Source organism: Lepidochelys kempii, chromosome 6, assembly GCF_965140265.1.
Source record: "Lepidochelys kempii isolate rLepKem1 chromosome 6, rLepKem1.hap2, whole genome shotgun sequence".
In the NCBI taxonomy this organism is placed as follows: Eukaryota; Metazoa; Chordata; order Testudines; family Cheloniidae; genus Lepidochelys; species Lepidochelys kempii.
This window is the reverse complement of record NC_133261.1, coordinates 90,363,269-90,388,355: the sequence shown is the minus strand read 5'-3', so window position 1 is coordinate 90,388,355 and position 25,087 is coordinate 90,363,269. Positions and strand designations below refer to the sequence as shown.

Sequence of the window (25,087 nt, the reverse complement as noted above, 5' to 3'; positions counted from 1 at the left end):
TGGCTCCCACTGACTAGGACAATTGGCTGTAAATGGCTCTGTTTACTTACAAACCTTTCTGTGTACAAGTGGGCCAGCCAAGGAAGTATGGAGGCTGGCCCACAAAGGGGTCTCACAGGACATGTGATCATGTCACCGGATACTGGAATCCATCTTAAATCTGGTACTTTTCCATTTAGAAGGAGGGGTGGGGACCCAAAGGAAAAAGATTCCCACCTTGTGCCAAAGCTATAAAAGGTGGTGGAACAGAACAAAGGGGGCTGCCAGTCATGAGAAAGTCCCTGCTTTACACCTAAGACGTTTGCTGGAACTAACAAGTACTGTACCGGGGGAAAGGATTGGGCCCACACTAGGAAGGAGTCTAGTCTGTGAAAGAAGCTTATTGGAACATCTATGAGGGTGAGATTTTACCTGTAAACAGTTTCTTAATGTATTAGGCTTAGACTTGCGTGTTTTTGCTTTATTTTGCTTGGTGATTTACTTTGTTCTGTCAATTACTACATAAAACCACTTAAATCCTACTTTTTATACTTAATAAAATCACTTTTGTTTATTAATGAACCCAGACTAAGTAATTAATACCTGGGGGAGCAATCAGCTGTGCATCTCTCTCTATCAGTGTTATAGAGGGCAGACAATTTATGAGTTTACTCTGTATAAGCTTTATACAGAGTAAAACAGATTTATTTGGGGTTTGGATCCCATTGGGAACTCTGTGTCTTGGTGCTGGAGATAGGTGACCTGGTGAGCAGTTTTTGGTTAAAGTCTGCAGCTTTGGGGGGCATGGACCAGACCTGGTTCTGTGTTGCAGCAGGCTAGTGTGTCTGGCTCAACAAGGCAGGGTTCTGGAGTCCAAAGCTGGCAGGGAAAACAGGCTCTGAGGTAAACTCAGCACATCAGGTGACAGTCCCAAGGGGGTCTCTGTGACTGAACCCGTCACAATCATAACATTTTGTTCAGAGTTACAAACATTTCAGTTACGAACAACCTCCATTCCCGAGGTTTTTGTAACTCTGAGGTTCTACTGTATCTCGTCTATGACTGGTTGCCCCTGCAGGTGTAAAGTATAAGGGCGGACAAGCAGTCTCCCTTCTTGTTATTTTGCAGCAGAGGCAGCTGTGGAAGAGTGTGCAGGCACACAACATGGTAATACATTTACCACAGGAATAAGCTTTAATGCAACATCAGGATGGAAGCTGAAATCCACAAAGGCTGAGAAATTTTAAACTTGAGATTCCTGCAACATTAACTCACATGTGCCTATAACAGACAAGTACTCCTCTTACCAGAGAAGGGTTTCTTAATGCACTGCTGCTGCTTTTCAATAAGTTTGCAACTCCTAAAAATATATACACTTTTCTAGGTATAGAGAACTGCAGATCTGGACAGAGCAAGTTAAATGCTTGAAATGAGGAAATTCACAATGAAGCCATTAGTGAACGTGTATAGTACTTACATTCATCCAGCCCTAGCTGATAAGCCAGGTTCTGCAGGCCTCGAACCTTCTCCATTAGGTTTGCTGTGGTAAGGCTCCCCAGCTCTAAAAAAACAGAATAAATGTGATTTTTAACATTGTCTGTTGCCCTCTAGTGGCAACTAAGCCATATTAGCTATTTAGCAAAGAGCATTCAGGTCATATTGTTGATATGCTGTCTCCAAGGGGAAGAGAAAGCACATGTTCAGTAGTCCTCCTCACATCTGGGTAACAGTGAAATAGTGCAGGCCCATAGATTCCTTATTTGGAATTCCCAGCATGGGTGGCTAAATCTGAATGGATTACTAAACTATAGACAGAGGGAAGAGATTTACTCCTGTAACCAACCCTTCTTCTAGTGCACACTTCTTCCCTACCGTTTACTTTAAAGTGCACTTTGTATACTCTAAATTTGACTATCCCATGCACTGAGGCAACACTTCCGCTGAGGTGGTGTTTCTATAACCTGATGTGTCTCACTGTCAAAATTCTCATATTTCTTGGATTTTTCCCCTCATTTTATCCCACTACTCCTTGTTACACTACACTTTAAGTTCTCCAAGGAGGATGTAAACACCAGGAAAATATTTGTAGACATTCTGCTCTCTTCTCATCTTAGACACACACCTCAACTGTACCACCACTTATTAATTATGAATACTTTCACTCTTTGGTCAAATTAACTTCACTGAATCCCTGACTATTCTGTTGCTCTTCTCTGAGCTCCCTACAAAAGCGTTAATACCTCTCTGGCATACGGAGCTGAACACAGTATCTCAGATGTGACTGAACCAGAGCCATACAGGGAAGAATTATTCACCTTTTTGCTTTGCTATTGTTTTGCCATCATGTCGTTTATTTTGGGAGTAAACAAGTTTGAAGCTCAAGAAGGAAAACGACACAAATTAACAAAAACGTTTAACTCAACAACCCACGTTTTCAGTAGGAATCAAAGGCCTGTAGATTTTGTACTTTTGGAGACAGTAGTAAAATCATAGCTGTTCCATAGCACAGCCAGCATTGTACTTAAAGGCGAGATTAGATCTGTTACATATTGATACAATTATTTTCTGCAAATCATCTACTTTTAGATAAAATTAATTGAGCTCTCACAAGTCAGTCTGTTAGTTTACGGATTAAAAATTACCCCTCTGACATCTCCAATTCCTTCAGAAAAACAAAACAAAAACGAAACATTAGGTCAGAGGTTTGAAAAAATAAAACAAATTAGTGACTGACTTGTACATTGTAAACTTTAAGATACAGGCTGTATTTTAAATTTATTAGTGTGAAAACTTTCAATTAACTTATTCATAACCATTATTTGCTTTGTGATATCCATCATATAACAGTCATCAAATGATTGTTCCAGAATTTAGGATTTAATTTAAGAGAGATTTCTAGTACTATGGTTGTGAAGACAACATTGAAAACATGACTCAAGGCTAATATATTTGGTGGGTGCGTCTTCACTAGGAAAAAGGTATGGATAGTTCTCTGAAAACATCCACTCAATGTACAGTAGCAGTCAAAAAAGCTAACAATATTAGGAACCATTAGGAGAGGGATAGATAATAAGACAGAAAATATAATGCCTCTATATAAATCCACAGTACCCCCACACTTTGAATTCGACCTGCAGTTCTGGTTGCCCCATCTCAAAAAAGATACATTAGAATTGGAAAAGATAGAGAGAAGGACAACAAAAAATGATTACGAATATGGAACAGCTTCTGAGCTGTAGCTCACGAAAGCTCATGCTCAAATAAATTGGTTAGTCTCTAAGGTGCCACAAGTACTCCTTTTCTTTTTATTAAAAAGACTGGGACTTTTCAGCTTAGAAGAGAGATGACTAAAGTGAGATATGATAGAGGTCTATAAAATCATGAATGGTGTGGAGAAAGTAAATAAGGAAGTGCTATTTCCTTGTTCACATAACAAGAACCAGAAGTCACCACGTGAAATTAATAGGCAGCAGGTTTAAAACAAACAAAAAGAGGTACTTCTTCACACAATGCACAGTCAACATGTAGAACTCTTTGCCAGGGGATATACTGAAGGCCCAAACTATAATTGGGTTCAAAAAAGAATTATGTAAGTTCATGTAGAATACGTCCATCAGTGGTTATTAGCCAAGATGGTCAGGGATGCAATGCCATAGTCTGGGTGTCCCTAGCCTCTGACTGCCAGAAGCTGGGAGTGGAGGACAGGGGACGGATCACTTGAAAATTGCGTGTTCTGTTTATTCTCTCTGAAGCACCTGGCAGAGGCAACTGCCAGAAGACAGGATACTGGACTAGATGGACTATTGGTCTGACCCAGCATGGCCATTCTGATATGCTGAAGGCACATTAACAACTCCTTTTTTCCCTAGTGAAGATACACCCTCCTGCCGATTGTCTGAAACAGTAGTTCTGACAGGTGTGAACAGTCATTGAGGGCATTTAACTTTGAAATTTAAGTTGATCATTTGAATGGTCACATCAATTAAATTGCTGTTGATCATTTTAGCAGAATCAGAATGCAGCATTCTCTCTGCAGAGGCTGGCAGATGGTGACTAGGAAGATACCTAGCTCATTCTGCACTCAGCTACTCTTGCCCTCAAATGTAAAAGAAACCCCAAAGAGCTAAGAAAGTTCTGCCAGCCTTGTACTAAAGAGCCAACACGCAGGGGCAAGAATCCTACATAGTAGGTACCTTTACAAAACTCACATTTTGAGTAGAAGTGGCAACACCTACAAGGACAAATTGTGTTAGAAATATCCAAGGAACTAAGATCAAACAGTTTGTGACTGCTCTTTAGCCTAATTCTGTTAGAAGCTGTGAAAGAGAACCCAAGTTGAGCACAGCTGAATTGAGCCATTTTCAAAAACAGCTCCTTTTGCACTGTAGTTTGTGTCGGAGTACGGTCAAATGTTTCTTCAGCCTGAAGAAGAGATCTCCAAGGTCTAAAATTGGAAACAGTGCAGTAGAGCTGTGTTCAAAGAGCTATTTCTACAGTAGATGCGCTCACAGGGAGCTCTACTGAACACTTCAGAAGCCGATGATGTTTTCTAGATCTGTCCATCCACAAATAGCTCCCAAATAAAGAAACTCAGCCACTGTGTCTGAGAAAAATTCATTTGAGCTGAAGCCCTTCAACAGCCCCACTTTCATTAGCCTGTTAGCATTAGTAGGATTTCTAGCCGGGAGGGGGGTGGGTGGGGAGAAACACAGTTGAACTTCTCCAGAAATCAAGATTTCTTGTCACTCTGTGAATAACCGGCACAGAAAGAGATATTGGTTTGTGCTTTTTATTTTTTTTTTTAAAGTGGGGTAAGAATGTATTTTGTCCTGTGGGTGTTTTACATTAAAAATTAATCTCATCATCACAATAGTTCATAGCCTTCCAGTTACACAATCACAGATAACAAGAAAATAAAACCTGACAAGAGAAACAAATTATTCTCACTTTAATTAAAACATCTGGGAAGAAAACTCTGAAGGATTTAACAATTAAGAGCTGAGAGGGCTATCAACATAGCTTTAGGTCAAAGACAACCAGAAAAGAAAAATAAAGGTGACATTCCTTGATATTGCTAAGAAAAAACAGAAATTTCTAACACCCCTTTTAAACTGCATAAGCAGCACAATAGGCACTACCTTAGGTTCTTTCCCTTTGAGGTCTCAAGTTTCCACCTACCTAGACTTTACATTGCTTGCTATCTGATACCTCATACTTACCCTTTAACATATCAATATCATCATTTTCTAGTTCAGCCATCCATTTGGGAGGGGAATTGGTGATAGGCTGTCAGAAGACAAAGAAAATGCATGCTCAATCAAGTATTTTTGTGCATTGCTGTAAGATGTGTACAGCTACCATCTCCAGCATCTGAAGCAATAATGACACCCAGACAATAATATTAAGTGGACTAAGGCTTAAACTCCAGCCACTCTGTAAAGAGCTATCCTCGTCAGATGCTGTGTTTCTGTATCTGAGTCCTGTTTTTCCAGTATTTTTTTCCACTGCTGCTGAAGCAATGTCCCCTTGTCTCCCAAAGGGCAATACAGACTGTAATACTTCTGATAATCACCAAGTGTAGGTCTAAAGCCTTCACTTCCAAGTTTCATATACAGTATGAGGCAGAAGATACATTTATTGTAAATTCTAAAACTCCCAAAGAGGAAAAAAGTTACCCAAGCAAGAAAATACAGATTGTGACAAGTAACATGTGCACACAGGAGAGGGTTATCTAGGACAGTGGTTTTCAACCTTTTTTTCTGCCGACCCAGTTGAAGAAAATTGTTGATGCCCACGATCCAACAGAGCTGGGGATGAGGGGTTTGGGGTGCAGGAAGGGGCTCCGGGTTGGGGGGGAGGGGCGCTTAGGGCTGGGGCACGGGCTTACCTCGGGCAGCTCCCAGTCAGCGACACAGCAGGGGTGCGAAGGCAGGCTTGCTGCCTGTCCTGGCACCGTGGACCACACTGTGCCCAGGAAGCTGCCAGCAGCAGATCCAGCTCCTAGGCGGAGGCGCACAAGCAGCTCCGTGCAGCTCTCACCTGCAGGCACAGTCCCCCGCATTGGCCAGGAATTGGCCAATGGGAGTTCAGAGACAGTGCTTGGGGCAGGGGCAGCATGCGGAGCCCTGTGCACTCTCCCCTCCCCCGCCACCTAGGAGCCGAACCTGCTGCTGGCCACTTATAGGTTGTAGCGCAGTGTCAGAACTGGTAGGGAGTAGCCTGCCTTAGCTGGGCAGCACTGCCAAAGGGACTTTTAACAGCCGGGTCAGCAGTGCTGACCAGAGTCGCCGGAACCCTGTGCTTTACATTCCATGACCCAGTACAGGGCTGTGACCCACAGTTTGAAAACCACTGATCTTGGAGAGGTCTTAATAGAAACACAGTGACATTAGCAAACTAGATTTAAGAAACCTCATGAACAAAGTCTGTATAGGGTACTGCATGAGGAAAACAGGAATTTCCAAAAGATAGCAAGGTTGGGGAAAGTGTGTGTGTCGGGGGAGGGTGGAAATGTAAACAGGTCTCAATTAGAGGAGATCACTTACACTTTTGAAGGAAGCAGCAAATTCAGCAACACCTGGTACTGGATAGGAGAAAGAAAGATAATTATTCATGACCCAAATGTCATTGCTTTCCTGTTTCCAAAGAAGCCACAACTAATCATCTAAGAATACATCTACCCTGCAGCTGTGAAGCATAATTACCACCTTGGGTAGGCATAAACACTTGCACTAGCATGCTAAAAATTAGTGTGGCCACAGAGGTCACAGGCAACTTGCCTGAATACAATCCTGTCTGAGGTCCTAAGCAGATGGTGTGACAGCTAGCCTGAGTTGCCATGGCCATGCTGATATATGTTTGTACACTACATGGAACAGAGATACTGTACATGTGCCAACCAAACTAGGAATTACACTTCCCAGCTGCAGTGTAGTTAGGTAAAATCCCCAGGCACAGCCTGCCCTAAGAAATGCCATCTCACTACATTAAATGTGAAATGTTAGTCACTTTAATTCATGCAAAAAACTGCAGCAAGTACAACAGTAGTTACAAAAATTCAGAATACTCCTCCGGAGAAAATAAGATTTTTCCCTGCTGATTTGCCATGGGAGTGTCAAGAGCAAGCAGATGGAGTTTATTGACCAGTAGTTTACACAGAGATCCTGAAAGTGTTCCTATCAGCCCTCACTAGGTAGATATCAGCCACCTCACCAGGGAATGCAGATCATTGTAGTTTAAATTCATTGGTGAAGAGAACAAAACCTGAGAAGTATCCCCATTAGAAAGCTACCAGGAGGACATCCTGGATCTACTGGGGCTCAAGCTGGATACCATCTCCATTAAACCGGCATTACGTTTACATGGCCAGATGAAGCCTAGTGAGTGCCACTCCCTGCACAACCAGACCATAACTCCGTGACGCGCACAGGCCGCCTCCCAGGTGGCGGACTGCAGTACGCTGACAGTCCAGGGGCCTTTCCTCTTCTCACTGGGACACTAGAGGCTTTCTCCTGCTCCCACATGAGGGATCCACCCACATCACCAAGCCCTGGGGGAGAATCAGGCACGTCTTACGCTGCTCCGGCCACAAGTCTGGGGATGCTCGATCCAGCTTCTCAAAGCTCAGCAGGGAGGCTTCCAGGTCGGTCCCTGGAAGGAGACAGTCAGTCAGACACGGCGCACACCGCTCCCGCCTCGTAGCCGGGAAAGTCACACGTAGCCTCGGCGACGCCCCGGCCCTACTGCCCCCGGGCCATGGCGTGAGGGTGCCCTGGCAAGGCTCGACCGTGGCGCCCCGCGCAGGACGCTACGGGCACCTAGCCGGAAACTGCCCCGAGGGCAGGGCTGCCAGTTCCCGTGTCAGGCTCCATTGCCCGGGGCTGCCCCGCGGCGAGATGGGGGCGCCCGGCAGGGCAGGTCCCCGGGACACCCACGGTTCCGAACCGCCAGCGAGGAGAGGCTGCAGCGAGAGATAAAGCTCAAGATGCGGCTCAGGAACCGGGCGGGCTGAGCCGGTGCCCGGGAGACGCCGCGGTGAGCTCTGCGCGTAGGGCTGGCGGGATGCGTTCGGCGGAGCCGGCTCCGGCCCCGATGCTTCAAGTTCTTACCTTCCGTGGGAGCCGCCATCTTGCCCAAGTCACGTGACGGGCAACTGCCGCTCGCGGGAACCCCTACACGTGACTCCCTCTAAAGCCGCCCAGACACGCGTCGCCAGCTTCCCTCTCCCTAGGAGGCGTGTCTTGACCCGAATTTCCACCCAGGGCATTTCGGTTCTCGTAACCAATCCTCGCCCCGGGACGGTGGGCGGTTCCTGTGGGGGCGGGGCCAAACGAGTCGGATCCCTATTGGCCCGGACGAGCGGTACCGTGCCGTGTGCAGGCGAGGGCGTTGTCTAAGCGGCCAATGGCAGTGCGGGGGCGGGCCTTGCTCTGTGGGGCGCTAGCGGTCTCCCGAGTGTTCAGGGTCTCCCAGGGGGTAGGATGGCGGCGCTGGCAGGTCGCGGGGCCCGGGCTGGGCAGCGGCTCCTATGCAGGGTGAGGCCGGGCAGCCCCTTTCCCGTGCCTAGGTGGGGAGGTCCTGTCGTGGCTCCGACGGGCGGGCCCGGGGCTGAGTTCTACGGCTGGGGGCTGGTCTCCGGCCTCGCCTGTGCCGGACAGTCCCCTGGGCTAGGGGGCCGTGTGGCCGCCGCACGCGTGTTCCCGACGGGCTCTCGGGGTCAGCCTGGCTGCCGGCGCAGCTCGACTGAGTGAGAATCCCGGGGTCGCCGCTCCTGCGGGAGGACGAGCAAGCCTCGCACCCGCCCCGCGCGGCAGGGGAGCCTGGGCTGGGATAAAAATACCAGGAGCACTTGTTAGAGCCTAAGCTGTAGCCCCCGAAAGCCTTGGCTCTAGTAAATGTGACAGTCTCTAAGGTGCCACAAGTGCTCCTGGTTTTTTGTGTTGTTTTTTTTTTTGTTTTTGCGGATACAGACTGACACGGCTGCTACTCTGCACTGGGTCGGCCTCACGGCTTTTGTGCCGCTGTGGACAGGGACTGACGGAAGCGGCTCTGATTGTTCCGCGTCCCGCTGCCCCCAGGCGAGCGGCGGGACGGTACCTAGGAAGCTGCGCCGTTGAAACGGTTTAGAACTGCACGAGTATGAATGAGGGCGATTGTGCAGCACTTTCAAATACGTCGACCTAGCAGGGCTAACTTGAACCACTGAGCAGTTTGTGCTTAATCAGGTTCCTTGCCATTGATTCCATTAGCACTTGTTCAGTGCTCTAGCCTACATACAGAGAATGATGGAGACCCCTTCCATGGCATATTAACTTACAACTGTTGGTGACTGTCCCCTGCATTGCTTTGCTCCATTAGGATACAGTTGACTAATGGACCTTGGGGCTCAGATACTAGAATCCCTCCACTGCCACAAGCCAGGCAGGGACTGGATGAGTCTAACCTCTGCAGAGACCCCAGGATTTGCCTCCTGTGTGTTTTAACAGCATTGGTCTCTGTGTCTCTGCCTTTCTTTCATGTAGATCCCTGCAAAAGTGAATCCCACCTGGTATTCTTCATCCTTCTTCTCTTCAGTGGTGAGTTCATTTTTCTTCTTGATGACAAGCTTTACCAAAGGGAAAGAATTGGGGGCTCAAGGGGTCCTGGATGCAGGGAAGGGTAGGAGGAGATGCAGATGGCAACTATTTTGTTAACCCTCCACACGTTTGCATGGCAAGAGCTGCACCCCGGTACTTTCACTTGCATAATCCAGGGTGCTTATCTAATCTAGTGTTATGAAACAAAGGCAAGTTTTTGTGGTTGCATTGCCACGAGGGTGGATTTACACTGGAAGAAAATTTATTTGCTGAATTGACTTTAGATAGATCAGCCTAGCTCGAAGGGCATGAAATAGTTTCAAGTCAGAACTCTAGATAAGGCTGGCTAACGCTCTGAGAAGTCTATAATGGCTACTGCGGCAGGTGGATTGTTGGGCTCTTTTCCTCATGCAATGAAACCCTTTCTTCACATCTCTCCTTAAAGGTCACTTCCAGGGCTTAAATTCTCATAGACTTTCCGAGAGCCCCCTCCTTTCCCCCCCTCCCCCCAGCATTTGGGGCTCTGGGCTTCAGTTGTGGGGCAGGGAGAGGTCTCCGGGGCTTCAGCCCCACAGGGTGGGGGTGCCAAGGCTCCCACAGGTTTGAAAATATTTACCAGAGCTCTGTTCTGGGCAGCTCCAGCTGAATTTAAGTTCTGGTCACTTCTATCACTTCTCCTCTATTTGACTTCTAGCTGTTTTCCCCTAACACATTTATGCTTTGGGGTTCTTAGTGAAGGGAGGGAGGAGAGTCCTGAGGAGCCTTTCTAGTCAGAGAGAGAGAGAGAGAGCTGCCTTCTTATTAAACTAACTTAGATATTTATTACACACAGGAAAACTACATTAAAAGAACATTATTAAGATTGTAAAATCAAGCAATCAAAAGTTAGCAAATGCCAGGAGTGACATATCCAGGGTAAAATCCAGACTAATGAGTAGTTGTCCCCCTGCCCTCTGACCTTGGGTGCTTTTTCAATGCTGTTGCCACCACTCCTGGTCTGCTCTCATACAGCCTCCAGCACATAAGTCACTCCAAGCAGGGTCATCCCTACCCATACGCAAAGTACGCAGCTGCATAGGGCACCAGGAAATTTGGGGCACCAAATTTCCTGGTGCCCTGCGCAGCTGTGTGCTGCCATTGCCCCTACTCCACCCCAGCCCTGCTTCTTCCCACCCCTCCCGGGGTCGTGTAGTAATTTTTGTTGTCAGAAGGGGGTTGCGGTGTATGGAAGTTTGAAAACCCCTGAACTAGTGTAAATTCAAGGCAAAGTCTCGCCGCATGATTCAGCAGTTGGCTGAACTTTCAGTCAGGATCCCTCTCCCAGTCCAGTGTTGTTTCCTTTGTTCTTTAGGTGTCGTGAATGCCATAAACAGAAAGAAAGGGAGGAATGATTGTCTGTCCCTCCTTTTAATAGCTTCCCTCACCCCCGCCAAGAAGCATTTCCTGCTGAGATCTAGGAGACAGAAAGTCTACATGGATGGGAACCCCGTGCTGTTTCTTTGCTAAAATGTAGATTTTTCACCTATGTCCCTTTTCCTGCTAGTGAATAACCACTTAATGGGTAATGGCCCATTTCACCTTGTTTACCCTGGCTGAGGCATCAGCTTGCCCTTTGTCTCTGAGGAACTAGTTTGGCCACTCCTCAGACTTGGAACGTGTTTTAGTGACACCAGACAGTGAAATCTTATAACTTTACATACAGTATTGCTGCACATTTTACCAGGAAAATAATGATCATCAAACTATGAGTTTTCAAATGATATCTCACAAGGCATGCTTGTACAAAGATTATTATAATAGTATGCAAGGGATGAAAAATAAGATACAGACCATCACACCAGGATTAAGATGGCTCATGCAACCTTAATTCGTCCCACTTGTGCATATTGATTCTGATGGTCTTTAATTACATGAGCATATATATTTTTTCCACAGGTCCCCGCCTCATTCAGTGCATAAAAGAATGATGCTCACTTAATGAGCTGCTATTCAATATTTTGTTTTCTTGTCATTATTCATTGTTGCTCCAGGTTTATTTACTGCACATTATTCAAACCCTGCTCTGAAGATAGAATTATTACTTTCCTCAAAATGGGCTTTTCTGTGGTGCTCTCACCAGAGTATCTCAATGTTGCACAAACATTAATGAGTCTATCTTCACAACACCCCTGTGAAGTGAGGTGGTGGTAGTATTATCATCCCCATTTTATAGATGAAGAAACTAAGGTAAAGAGAGACTAAAAGCTGATTTTTTCAGAGTAGTTAGCATTATATAGAACATTATATGTTCAAAGCATAACTCCCCTTGACGTCATTTTCAGCTCAGTGCTTGGCACTTCTGCAGATCAGATGCTAAGGTCTTAAGTCAGGCACCCAGAATATGAGGAACGTACAACTAGTGACTACATGTAAGAAGTTTGGTTTAAATGACTCACAGAAGAACTCTGGCAGAGACAGGGATGGGCAGCATTCAGCCGTCTTAACCATGAGACAGTCCTACTCTTCCTGCAGTCCCCTGCCTCATTCAGTATAAATTTTCCAACTTCTGCAACAAATAAGGCAGGGGCCCTACAGACAAGAGTCCCCTTTAATACCCAAACCTGATTCATCACCAGAATAGGTCCATCCTGTCCACTGAACAAGGTAAGGGTCCTGTGGGGTAAAAAAATGATGGTGATGTACCTGAAGGCTGTACCATAATGAAGACACACAAAGGGCTGAATTAAAGTTGCACAGGCAGCCTTAATTCTGGCATTTCCCAACTTTTGATTTCTTGACTTTGTAACTTAAATAATCTTCTTTTAATGTAGTTTTTTGTGTTTAATTTCCTAGCTCTTAAAAAAGCAAATTAGGGAAAAAAAAAACAAAACAGAAATTCCATCATGTGGCATCATATTGACACCCTCATGGGTCATTAGCTGGGTTGGAACCTTTAGATCCACTACACAGACCTCAGTCACTTCACTTAATGGAGTAACTGATGGCAATAGTAAGTTGTCATCCTCTAGTGGCCCAGCACTAGAGGGGGATGAGAGACACACTTTGCTAATGAGTTTCACAGATATTTGCTGACCACTGAGGAACGGTGAGACTCAAAAGGCTTGGGTTCCATTGCAGGCTCTTTTATCTTTATACAGGGCAAACATTAGTAATCAAAAATAATAATATAAAATGAGCACTGTGCACTTTGTATTCTATGTTGTAATTGAAATCAGTATATTTGAAAATGTAGAATAACATCCAAAAATACGTTAAATGAATTTAAATTTGTATTTTATTATTGTTTAACAGTGCAATTAAAATTACGATTAATTGCGACTATTTTTTTAATCTGGTTAGTTTGTTTTGCATTAATTGCATGTATTAACTCTGATTAATTGACAGCCCTAGTTATTGCAGAGAAAATCCAGATATACCCCTGCACTGGAGGGAACACGCTTTGTGGGGATGTCACATGTGCAGCCTGGTCACTCATAAGAGCAGTGAGGGGATGGAGCATGTTCAATGAGGAGGGAATCTTTGGAGATTCTAGCTGTTACAACTGAAGTCCCTACTGAGCATGTGCAAATTGGGATTTTTTTCCCCCCAAAATGGGGTGGATTTGCATGGGGACAGCAAAAGACATGTATAAAATCATAACTGCTGTGGAGAAAGTAAATAAGAAAGTGTTATTTACTTCTCATAACACAAGAACTAGGAGTCACCAAATGAAATTAATAGGCAGCAGGTTTATAACAAACAAAAGGAAGTATTTTTTCACACAACGCACAGTCAGCCTGTGGAACTCCTTGCCAGAGGATGTTGTGAAGGCTAAGTCTATAACAGGGTTCAAAAAAGAGCTTGATAAGTTCATGGAGGATAGGTCTATCAATGGCTATTGTCCAGGATGGACAGGGATGGTGTCCCTAGCCTCTGTTTTGCCAGAAGCTGGGAATGGGCGACAGGGGATGGATCGCTTGGTGATTATTTTTCCTGTTTGTTCCCTCTGGGGCACCTGGCATTGGCCACTGTTGGAAGACAGGATACTGGGCTAGGTGGACCTTTGGTCTGACCCAGTGTGGCCATTCTTATGTCCGTAACACAAAGGCGATCTCCCTGCCAAATTTCAAGTCTTTGCTCCAAAGTTTTCAGGTGCTAGAGTTTTTTAAAGAAAAATTCACCAGTATTTGAAATTTTCCCAAAAAATTCACCCTTGAGAAAGACGCCTAGTATAGAAGATTCCAGCTTAAACTGTTGAAGTCTGCCAAAGTTATAAGCAACTGAACACAGGGTCTTTTAAATGGGAAATGTCAGGCAACATTAAAAATAGGTGGTGCTAGTAGCCCCTTCTGTAAGGTGTCTCGGCACAAAAGGGAGGCAGAAACACTACCCACTAACTTGTGCTTTGTCTTCTGCAGCCAGCCACCAAACTCTTCATTGATGGGAAGTTTGTTGAATCCAAAACTACCGAATGGATCAATATCCATAACCCAGTAAGTGAAATGACCTCTGCTGCTGTGTGGGCCCTCACTGTGGTCAGGAAGGGGTTGCTCCTCACTGAAGTCACTTGGGGAGATGCAGGGAGTGTGACTTCCTTGCAACTGCCTTCTTAGGGGTCAACTGCCTTCTCAAGGTTAATGCCAGACCCAGTAGAAATGATGAATGCTGCCTTCTCTCCCCTATATAGATCTCCGAGAGGAGACTTAGGCCTCTGTTTCCGCTCTTTGAACACTGGAGGAGCTCTGTGACTAGTACATCAAGTTAGTAAATGGTTTCTGTCATAGAATCATAGAAGTGTAGGACTGGACTTATGTGATTTGATGTAAGCCTGAATGTAAACTCCTGGCAGAGACTGGTGTAGACCCCACCTCCCCTCCAAGGGGGAGGAGAGAATCCTGGCTGGAATCTGAGGTTCTTTTCCCCTCTTTTGATGGAGCTGCCATCTTTAAGCTGTGAAATTCCAGTGAATTTGGCATAAAGTACCACGTTGGATGCAACTGCTTATGAGTCTGGTCTCAGAACTCATAGATTTTGTTAAATTAATTTCTGTCTGTCTGTCTCTGGGGAACAGATGCAATTGAGATTGCATGGAGGGGGATCCTGCCTGACTCTTGCAGCAGGTGTCTAGACAGTGGGTTCTTGGACTTTTCTGTGTGGAGCCCCATTTTGACATTTATAGTTATTATTTTTACATATTGTTCTTGATAGTGATCAGAACAATGAGACTTATTCAGCAAAGTTGGCTCAGCCAGCTAAACTCATTATATCTAGTGAGGAGATTCACCCTTTGCAAGGCTACTCGCTTTCTTGTTTTATTTCTCTTCTTGCTCTGAACAGTTACTTATCTTTATTTTGCAGATGTCTCTCTGAATGATGTAACTGATGATCTCAGCTATGTCAAGGCAGATTTTAAAAAAATCTAAATTAAAAGAATGTTAAGGTTGCTAAAACAAGCTCTCAAAAGATAGTAAATGCTAGAAATATGGTTTTCCATATTAATTATGATATAGTACTTAACTTCATAATCACTTACTGATTTTTCCAAAGGACCTGTGCCTCCTTTAGGGCACAAGAGGAACAGCAGACGAGGCATAGAAAAAGACTGTTATATAGAAAGAGACTGCTGTCCATAGGATCCCGTCTTATGCACAGCAGATGTGTGGTGAAGAGGCTGAGAGATACAGGAAGCAAAAAGAATTTTGTAGTTAAAGCACTGACTGATACTGAACCCAGAGAAAATGGGTTTCATCCCTGACTCTGCTACAGTCACTGTTAGGCAAGTCCCTTAAACCAAAAGGTTCAGAGGTGGTCACTAACTGTTAGTTTTCTGGGTGCCCAACTTGAGACACCTACAGCTTGTTTTTCAGAGGTGCTGAGCACTCAACTCTAGTTGAAGCTGTGCCCTCCGAGTGTGTGAGGGGAGGAGTTTTTCCCTGACATCAGGGGAATCATGTAAGTATGGTTTCATTTTAGAAGGATATCAGATCAGGGATGTGAAAGGGGCATTGAATGGCTGAGGAAGATGGCATGAAGAGGATGAGTTTTGATGTAATTGGTTGTTCCATCAGGCCACAAACGAGGTGGTTGGTCGTGTCCCAAAGGCCACACAGAGCGAGATGGAGGCAGCTGTGACTTCATGCAAAAAAGCTTTTCGGAACTGGTCAGAGACATCTGTTCTGAGCCGCCAGCAAATCTTGCTGCGTTACCAGCAGCTCATCAAGGACAACCTGGTGAGACCCTTATTGCTGTCCTCAATGGTTGTCGCTGAGTGCATGCCAGTAGCCCAGGTTGGGCAGGCTTGAGTACTGTTTCCTGGGCTCATGGCGGGGCCGTGCTGCTTGGGTTTGTGAGCTGAATGGGGGTGGTATTCCTCGTGCCACAGGAGGGATGGTGTGGTGCTTTTTAGACCCTTGGGGGCAAACGGGGCAGTGTAGCCTGTGGATAGAGGTAAGGGCAGATGATTGTTTGCATTTTATCTTACACCAAGTGCTGTTCCAAGTTGTCTTGAGGTTTAATGGAGTCCGTGAAAGCAAAAGGGAGAAATAGCTGCAAGAGTTGTTCTCTCTAGGGCTTTGCAGTCTCCTGTTCTACGTCCCCAGATTGCTTGGCTGTGATGCCATAGGATTCAGACCGGCCCTACAATTCCAGTTGTCCTAATTAAAACATTCCCTTTCTGTAGGTTGTTGGCTTCACACGTACAGTGACTCATACTAAGAAGTAGCAAATTGGGTAGTGTTGGTCCGTTCGTTGTGGTATTTGGCTATCTGTGGAACAGCCTATTCTGCCACCACCTCCCACTTGTGCTGGTTGGCCCTTTTTTTCCACACTTTTTTTTTTTTAATTTCCAGAAAGAAGTTGCCAAACTCATCACTTTGGAGCAAGGAAAGACCTTGGCTGATGCTGAGGGAGACGTATTCCGAGGCCTCCGTAAGCTGCTGGCTCCTCCCACTATAAGGGGGTTTCAGAAGCTATGGGCAGGATAAAAGTCCAATGAGCAACAGGAGCTCTAGAACACAAGAAAGTAGCCCCCTTCAGAGCCTTCACATGAGGGTAGAGGGATGGCCTTGTCTATACCTTAGAAGCTGCAGATGGAAAAGGTCCATTTTCCTTGCCCCATTTTAAAGTTGCAGCCCACTTTCTCTCCCTGCATGTTATACTGACTCCAAATGGCTTTTGATGGGTGGGTCTGTTCCGTGTGCAGAAATGGCTGAGATAAAGTCTCTGCTGGAATTGGTACCCCTGTGCTTCTTGCACTGGGAGTGTTTTGTTAACCTCACTCAGGGCTCCTGTCATGTGAACATTGAATGCACTGAGGAAAGAATCCATTTACTGTGCTTGGCGATGCAGGGAGTGTTCATGGTGCATGGGAGCTGCAGGTTTGGGGAAAGATGCAGGAAGAGAGAATTGCATTGTGGCATTGTAGAGAAGGCAGTTTTGAGGCTGAGTGGTAGGAGCTCACTCTTCGGCATATCACCCTTTCTGCTGCAGAGGTGGTTGAGCACGCCTGTAGCGTGACATCTCTCATGCTGGGAGAGACCCTGCCCTCCATCACTAAGGACATGGACACTTACACCTTTCGCCTGCCTCTGGGAGTGTGTGCAGGGATTGCACCATTCAATTTCCCAGCCATGATTCCTCTCTGGATGTTCCCCATGGCCATGGTTTGTGGAAACACCTTCTTGATGAAGCCATCAGAGCGTGTGCCAGGAGCACTTATGTTCCTTGCTAAGCTATTACAAGACACTGGTGCCCCTGATGGGACTCTGAACATCATCCATGGGCAACATGAAGGTAAACTCAGACTAGTCTGCTGATATGGCTACAGAGTGTGAGGGTGTGTTGGGGCACGTGTGCTTTGAGGGGAGGCATAGAGATGTTGGGGTTTCCACTGTTATGGACCAGCATGGTGTTTGGGGAAGGTGGGACAAGGGGGATCCAGGGAAGTGCAAGGCTGGTGCAGGACGATAGAGAAACCTTTAAAGAGAGAGGGTGGACAACATTTAAATCTGGATGTACATTTCGATTCCTAGGATGGTCTTTTCAAAGTGTCCAAGTGACTTAGGAACACAAGTACCATTGACTTAGTGTATTTGTACTCCTAAGTCACATCTGAAAATACCACCCTCGGCACCTAAATATGGATTTAGGAGCCTAACTTTAAGCACCCAGTTTGACAGATTTTGGCTGGTTAAAAAGTAAGAAGGGTTCTGGCAGTTGTTGCGAATTACACCTGGTGGGACACGCACACCAGTGCTGCGAATTACACCTGGTGGGACACGCACAGTTTGAATCTAGGCTGAGGCACAGAAACAAAGTCCACAACTGCAGAGTTCCCAAAAGACACAAAGTTTATTACGCTCGAGCGTGGTGCCCCCCTGCTAGCCAGGAGGGGACCCTGAATACAGATTATACAAAGGTTATATACTTTTTAGCAAAGCATGTTGCCCTCATGCATCGGAAACCTTAGCCAATAAACAAACCCTTGTCTTATCTACCACCTATCCCTGCTTGGTGCATTCCTCGTGCTATACCAGTGTGTTAATTACACAGCATGGTCCTAAAGCCATGCATCAGTAACTTTTATTATCAGGATGGGAGGCCTCACATCAAGGCCAAGAGACAGGGAGTTAGAGACTAACAAAAACCAGATACTGGGAATCAAGGCAGGCTGGAGACAAGGAGGAGGATTTTCACAGGGATTCAGTATCTAAGGATCACTCCTCCTGGTGTATGATGTGCTGGCATTTAAACAATGGTGGGCCCCAAACCAAAATGGAGTCACATGTGCTAACTTTTCCTTAACACAGTTCTGGAGCTGGAAGAACATCAAGATATAAAGGATAAGGAGTTCTGTGAACTCCAGTGTGAGGAAGGGACTGGAGTGGGAGAAGGTGGCTGGGATTCAAGTGCCAGAAGGGCAGAGGCCAAGGTGGGTGGAGGAGCTGGGATGTGAGTGCTGTGGGAACAGAGTGATGAGGATTGGGGAGCCAGGTAGGCGAACAGGGATAGGGGTTCAAGTACTGGAGAGTGAGCAGAGGGAGAGGGAATGGGCAGCAGTGGAATCCCTGGAATGGTGGTACACAGAGGGGCAGGAATGTGGGTGCTTGGGCTGTGGGTAGTAGAGGGATGGACATTGTGGGGATAGGGGTAGAAGGCCGGAAGGGACCATTTGATCAAAACGGTCCCTTCCGGCCTTGAACACTCTGGATAGGAGTGTTAGAGTCCCAGCATATAATGAGCTATTTCCTTTTTGAAGCTGTGAATTTTATTTGTGACCATCCGGATATCAAGGCAATCAGCTTCGTGGGCTCCAATCAGGCTGGAGAGTACATCTATGAAAGAGGATCCCGGAACGGCAAGAGAGTCCAATCCAACATGGTAATGCACCTCAATGTAGCAGAGATTTCAGCCTACAGGCTGCTATTCCCTTGTATACATACTTAAGACCTTTTCCATTCAGCGTCTGGGACTGACTTGAATTTAGGCAGTTGGATGTGCTGAGAGAGATTAAGCTTCCCTTTCTACCAGGATGATAGCAGCTCAGTATCAGCTATAATATGAAGTTGTCACTGCGGAGCTGGAAGAAGGTGGGCCAGGTGTATTTAGCAGTTTGAGATTGTATACATGTCTTGTATTTTAGGGAGCCAAGAACCATGGTGTGGTGATGCCTGATGCCAATAAGGAGAACACCTTGAATCAGCTTGTTGGAGCTGCTTTTGGAGCAGCTGGCCAACGCTGCATGGCCCTGTCTACAGCCGTATTAGTGGGAGAGGCAAAGAAATGGCTTCCAGAACTGGTGGAGAGAGCCAAGAACCTGCGAGTTAATGCAGGTACAGATCTGTTTGGTAGCTTCAGATTAAGCACCTGGCTTGTGTGTGTTTTTGTATCTGGTACATTGCAGTGCGTGACTGTGAGGTCTTGGCTACATGGGTTTGGTGCATGGAGGTGGGGCGTGGAAGACTGCCTGCTTGGAGGCTCTGTGGGTGTGTGACAGAGGTCTGGATTCAGCACCACATGGTTGGGGTGCTGGGGGGATCTGTTGTGAAGGAGGGCTTGACTGTGTTACTAGAACTCTAGTTTTACTTTCACAACATCAGGCAGTTTATAACTGTGGGTTTGGGGTTTTGTGTAAAAGGACTCAGCCCTGCCTTTAACGTAGCAACCCCGCTTATTACATTAACAGACTTTTATTCTAGGAACGTTCCCCTTTCTTTCAATTTGCATTTAGTAAAGCCCTTCAGGTGGAAACATCTCTCTTTCTGGGGGGACAAGTCAATCTGCTGTTGGATTTTGTAGTTGATGTAAACAACAAAGAAACAAACAAAGGTAGTTGGTGTAAAGATCTTTGCCATTCACATACATCTTTATTGAAAAATAATTGAAAATCTTGATACATAGATTACTTTGCATTTCTTGGATGTTCATTTTCCAGCTCCATTTATAGGCCTTGTACAATGTATTTCTAACTATGTGTGAATTAGGTTTTTCCATCATATTTTATTTTTAACTTTATCACACTATAGAGCTCTCTATTGAGTTATATTATGCCTGTAAAATACCTTAACATAAGTACTCCCCCTCTTTCCTGCCAGCATAGATGCCTTCCCTCCACCCCATCTCCTATTTTTGAAGAGATACTTTTAAGAGGACCATCCTATTAATGAGACATCATTAACAGAAGCATTACAGTTATATTGAAATGAGTCTCTTGCTATTTAGGACTAGCTAACTAAAACTAAGACTTGCATCTTCTCCATTCTAGTTCTTAAATATGTTTGTGGCCCTCCGGCATACACTGAGTCTCCATTTGAGCAGCCAGTTAAAGGCGCATGTGCATTAAAAATTGATTTTTAAAAAAACCCATCAAATTATCTCAAATACATGGAGTACAGGGGAGTTTAAAAAGTCAAAAGACAGACTAAAAACAAAAAGGCTTCATGATATGTTTTAAATCTCATGGTTTCTGAGGCCAATTTCAGGATCCAACTCATGGTTTTTAATCTCTTGAGATTGGCAGTACTGCAGACTAACCAAACTCAGTTCCTCTTTGACTCCATTTTATGCTTGTTTTTAGCAGCTGTCATATGTAGCATATACAGGACAAGATGACCTTTTGTTACCTTTTCCCTTCTATGGTTCAAGAAGGCTTTTGCAAAATTTTCAAGAGCTTCAAAATTACAGAACTCAGCACAGCAACTGTCAGCTGTGTGTGTTTTGGGCGTGGGGACTTCTCTCTCTCTGTTTTGGAAGCCTGGGGCTTTTCTGTTGGTTTGGGGCTCCCCTATGGGTTTGGAGTTCAGGGCCTCTTGGCTCTGTGTGTTTGAGTTTTGTGTTCCTCGGCTACTTAATTTTAGAATTCTTGTATCTTTGCTGGGAAGGTAGTTGTTGGTTGTTCTCTTTGAAGATGAAACCATCACAATTCAAACCTTCCCCTGCTTCTGTACTTCAAAGGAGACCAACCAGGAGCAGATCTGGGGCCCTTGATCACCCCCCAGGCTAAGGAGCGAGTCTGCCACCTGATTGAGTGTGGAGTGAAGGAAGGAGCTGCCCTCCTTCTGGATGGACGAGACATCAAAGTGAAGGGTTATGAGAGAGGCAACTTTGTTGGACCAACCATCCTTGCTAAAGTCCAGGTGAGCTAGTCAATGAGCTGGTCACTGGATGCAGAGGAATAAAGTATATCATAGGTTCAGTGGAAAGGGTGGCACTTGTGGTCTTCCCAACACAGCTGGCAATGACCCAGTGGGCTTATCAGCCTTGATAGGCTAGATGGCAGACTGCTGGTTCAGTGTGTGCATTTAAGCACTTATGGATGTTGCATGTGTTAATTGGGCAGGGTAGAATGGTTAAGGTTCCAACCTCAGTATATCCTGAAATCTGGATGGGAGAGTGATAAGTGGTCTGTGACTGGACTGAGAGATGTATGCAGATGAAGCTGGGAAACTGGGAGGTAGGAAGGTAGAAGAGTGTGAATGGGGTGATGCAGACAATTAATTGCCAAACCTCCAGCTCCTACATAAGAAATTGGTGGTTTGGAATGACAGTGGGAGAGTTGTAGACAATGTGAGAGTGCAAGGGAGAGGGATGGCGGGTAGGGTGCAATGGGGTTGACTAGCAGGCAAGATGTGTGTCAAGTTGTAGTGATCTGGTCACCCAGGCTGGGAGGATGGAAAGCCAGGAGTTACAGAAACAGAAGCAAACCAGTCCTAATTGAATCTAGACCCCTTGATCAGCCCTCAATCCAAAGAGTAGATTTGTCACTTGACTGAGAGCAGGCAATGGATGTGATAGTTGGGTGTGACAGATGGCAGGGCATGGCATTGGGGTTGGTAGCCACTAGGACATGAGGGACAGTGGGGCATGCAAATTCAACAAGGACAAATGCAAAATACTTCACTTAGGAAGGAACAATCAGTTGCACACGTGCAAAATGGAAAATGACTGCCCTAGGAAGGAGTACTGCAGAAAGGGATTAGGGCGGGTCATAGTGGATCACAAGTTAAATGTGTGAACAGTTTTAAAAAAATTTGACCATAATTCTGGGATGTATTAGCAGGAATGTTGTAAGTAAGACATGAAAAGTAATTCTTCCACGCTACTCTGCGCTGATTAGGTCTCAACTGGAGTATTGTGTTCAGTTCTAGTTGCCACATTTCAGGAAAGATGTGGATAAATTGGAGAAAGTCTAGAGAAGAGCAACAAAAATTATTAAAGGTCTAGAAAACACGACCTATGAGGGAAAATTGAAAAAAATTGGTTTTGTTTAGTTTGGAGAAGTGAAGCCTGAGAGAGTGGACATAAGTTTTCAAGTACATAAAAGGTTGTTTCAAGGGGGAGGGATGGCCTAGGTAATACTTAGTCCTGCCATGAGTGCAGGGGACTGAACTAAATGACCTCTTGAGGTCCCTTCCAGTCCTACAATTCTGTGATTCTATGCAGGATGATGTCCAGTGAATTGAAGGATGGTGAGTGATGATGGGAATGCTCTGAGGGTTTGATTTGTGTGGGGGGTGGTCTCTGCTTTGGGGGTGTCTGTGGCATTTCCCTAACCTAAGTTTTGTTTTCTGCTGTTTCTGCCTTGGCAGCCAAGCATGACCTGCTATAAGGAGGAAATCTTTGGGCCAGTTCTCGTGGTTCTGGAAGCAGACACTCTTGATGAAGCAATTGAGATAGTGAACAGGAATCCCTATGGAAATGGAACTGCAATCTTCACCACCAATGGTGCCACCGCTAGGAAATACTCCCACTTGGTGGACGTGGGGCAGGTTTGTATCCATAGGATAATGTATAGAGTAGAATTATTCCCATCAGTGCTTGCCATGTAAATGAGACACCCATCTAGCCCTGGCTTCTGATTTCTGTCTTAAGGTGTAACATACTATTATCTCATATTTAAGGAAACTGGATCTAGTATCTTTCCAGGGAAGAGAAATATGAGGCTGTTCTGTTGTTGCTACAGTCTGGTACTTGTTTCTTCTATTAATGTGGTGTCTTTACTCTGATTTAGGTGGGTGTAAATGTTCCAATACCAGTGCCTCTGCCCATGTTCTCCTTCACTGGCTCTCGTGCTTCTTTCAGAGGAGACACCAATTTCTATGGCAAACAGGTAACTCATCAAACTAGGAAACATATTGTGTTTTTGCTGCTCTGTGAACCTAGTGCAGGAAGCCTGGTGGAGGTGAGGGAAGAGACCACCAGGTTGCATTAACAAGGTGGAGACTTGTGAATGGAGGGAGAATTGAGCAACGTGCTTTATTGCTGGGGCAGAGACCTCAGGATGGTGGGAAGGGCCGAGAAGCTATTGGCAGCTCCCGTGGTGGAAATCTTTGTACTCTGAGGGTATAGTGGGAAGCCTGCAGGAGTCCCAAGGCCAAATGTACAACCCTTGTTTCTCTCACTTCCTTCAGGGGGTGCAGTTCTATACACAGCTGAGGACCATCATCTCTCAGTGGAAAGAGGAAGATGCCACAGTTACCAAGCCTGCTGTAGTTATGCCAACCATGGGAAACTAACTAGCTTTTACAGGGGTACCATCCATGGTGCCCTTCACCTTCTGTGCTGCAGACGTCTTCCAGCTGTGTCCTGACTGCTTCTATTCCCTATTTCCCTGGGAATAGAAAGCTCAGTTCTCCTTAAGACCTCTATTTCCAAACAAATCAGGGAGGCTCCTCATGTAACGCACAATCTAAGTTTTCTGATGCTCTCAGCAATTTTCAGCTAATTGAGCTCAGTTTCTCCCCAGAGGAAAAACTCTCCTTTAGTGACAGGTCAGATGACAAGCCTGGGCACAAGTTCTCTTTTTCCCCCCTCCCCCCCCAACGAACCCTTCAAACTGAACTTGCACAGGCTCCATTTTCCACTATATCTGTCTTTAGTCCCACTGACTCGGTGCTGCAGCTTTCTCCACTTCCCTCTCTGGTCCAAGATTCTGATTCCACCTCACTCTGAGGAACTCTCCCTGTTGCAGAGAAGTGGCTTTTCCATTACGGGCAGGTAGTAAGTTTGAGTGTGTCTCTGAAGTTCTGGAGAGTTTAACCCCATACCCACTGAACAGTTTTGACAGGTCTGACACTTGGGAACTGGCTGCTTTAAGAGTCTTACAGGGAGGTCTACTGGGATGCTTGACTGAGGATCAAGGAGATTCCTGTGTGTAGAGTGAATCCTACCCTACCTTGCTCTGGTTGGAAACTTTGATCCCCATCATGTATGTATCCTGACAACTCCTGTTAGTTCTCAGCTCTGACTGTTAACTGAAACCACTTGCAGGGTGATGCTTATTATGATAGCAACTGTGTGCCTACGTTCCCTGTGACCATGGAAGCAGAAGCACATGTGTTATGTCCACTCCTGGCTGGTGGTGTTCAAGCCCTCTGAGACAGGATGGAATTGGCAGGAAGAAGGCATTACCTTCCTCAGAAGGCAACCAATCTCAGTCTTTTGGTTTCTCTTCCTGATTGTCATATGTCTATGCTGCTATTGCCCACTGCTTGATTCACTGTCACACCTGCACGTGTGTGTGTGCATCTTTTAGTGACTGCAGGCCCTAATGCTAGTGACAGGTAAGGAGGTTCTGTTAGCCTATGTAATAAAGGTCTTTGCAACTGGAGGTCTGGGGTTCTATCCTCTGGGTGGGTGGGGAGGATTGGGTTTGAGTTGGTGACTCATGGAGTAGTTAAGGAAAGGTCCTGGGATGGGGTAAGATTAAGGGGACTTTATGTTGGCTTCACTTGGAATCTGCTATAAGTGGCAGGGACTTACAGAAAGTTGCTTCGTGCACCTGAGGAAAATCATGCTATTAAACTGATTCTAATCATGAATCATTGGTCTAATTGAACAAACTGAATGTGAACACTATGTATCCTGCCTTCTGGTAAAGATGCCTTTTGTAACTGACAGCTGCCAGACTTCAATACAACTGCTGTGGTGCCATTAATATTTGTGTATTTTCTCTCAGGTTCCGTTATATCCTAGAGGGAAATGCTCATATTTCTGCAATTTGATTATGAATAAAAATTGCTAATGCATTTCTTCAATTAATGACCTTTTGGGGGGTT

The 25,087-nt window shown here is 45.5% G+C and overlaps 2 protein-coding genes across 5 annotated transcripts in view; one reads left to right on the top strand and one right to left on the bottom strand.

The window, feature by feature from the left end:
- Window positions 1-8,186, bottom strand: part of LIN52 (lin-52 DREAM MuvB core complex component) — a 60,965-nt gene extending 52,779 nt beyond the window's left edge. For all 3 annotated transcript variants that reach the window (XR_012159493.1, XR_012159492.1, XM_073349146.1), the window contains exons 1-5: window positions 8,088-8,186; window positions 7,555-7,629; window positions 6,525-6,562; window positions 5,199-5,265; window positions 1,457-1,540 (exon numbers count right to left, since the gene is read on the bottom strand). Coding sequence is in view for 1 of the 3 variants with exons in the window: in XM_073349146.1 (XP_073205247.1) it covers window positions 1,457-1,540; window positions 5,199-5,265; window positions 6,525-6,562; window positions 7,555-7,629; window positions 8,088-8,106 (283 nt within the window). In the remaining 2 variants the exon portion in view is untranslated. The remainder of the gene's footprint in view (window positions 1-1,456; window positions 1,541-5,198; window positions 5,266-6,524; window positions 6,563-7,554; window positions 7,630-8,087) is intronic.
- A 217-nt stretch (window positions 8,187-8,403) lies between these two features.
- ALDH6A1 (aldehyde dehydrogenase 6 family member A1) lies at window positions 8,404-25,066 on the top strand. Of its 2 annotated transcripts, XM_073349120.1 has the most exons (12): window positions 8,404-8,513; window positions 9,501-9,554; window positions 13,952-14,026; window positions 15,602-15,763; window positions 16,382-16,460; window positions 17,022-17,324; window positions 18,790-18,911; window positions 19,174-19,363; window positions 20,985-21,166; window positions 22,619-22,798; window positions 23,041-23,139; window positions 23,441-25,066. In XM_073349120.1, the coding sequence occupies exons 1-12, from the start codon at window positions 8,460-8,462 to the stop codon at window positions 23,543-23,545; spliced, it is 1,605 nt and encodes a 534-aa protein (XP_073205221.1). In that variant the 5' UTR covers window positions 8,404-8,459; the 3' UTR covers window positions 23,546-25,066. The 2 variants fall into 2 exon arrangements, with proteins under 2 accessions (XP_073205221.1, XP_073205222.1); XM_073349121.1 differs by lacking the exons at window positions 8,404-8,513; window positions 9,501-9,554; window positions 13,952-14,026 and adding an exon at window positions 15,010-15,485.
- Window positions 25,067-25,087: the final 21 nt, after the last annotated feature.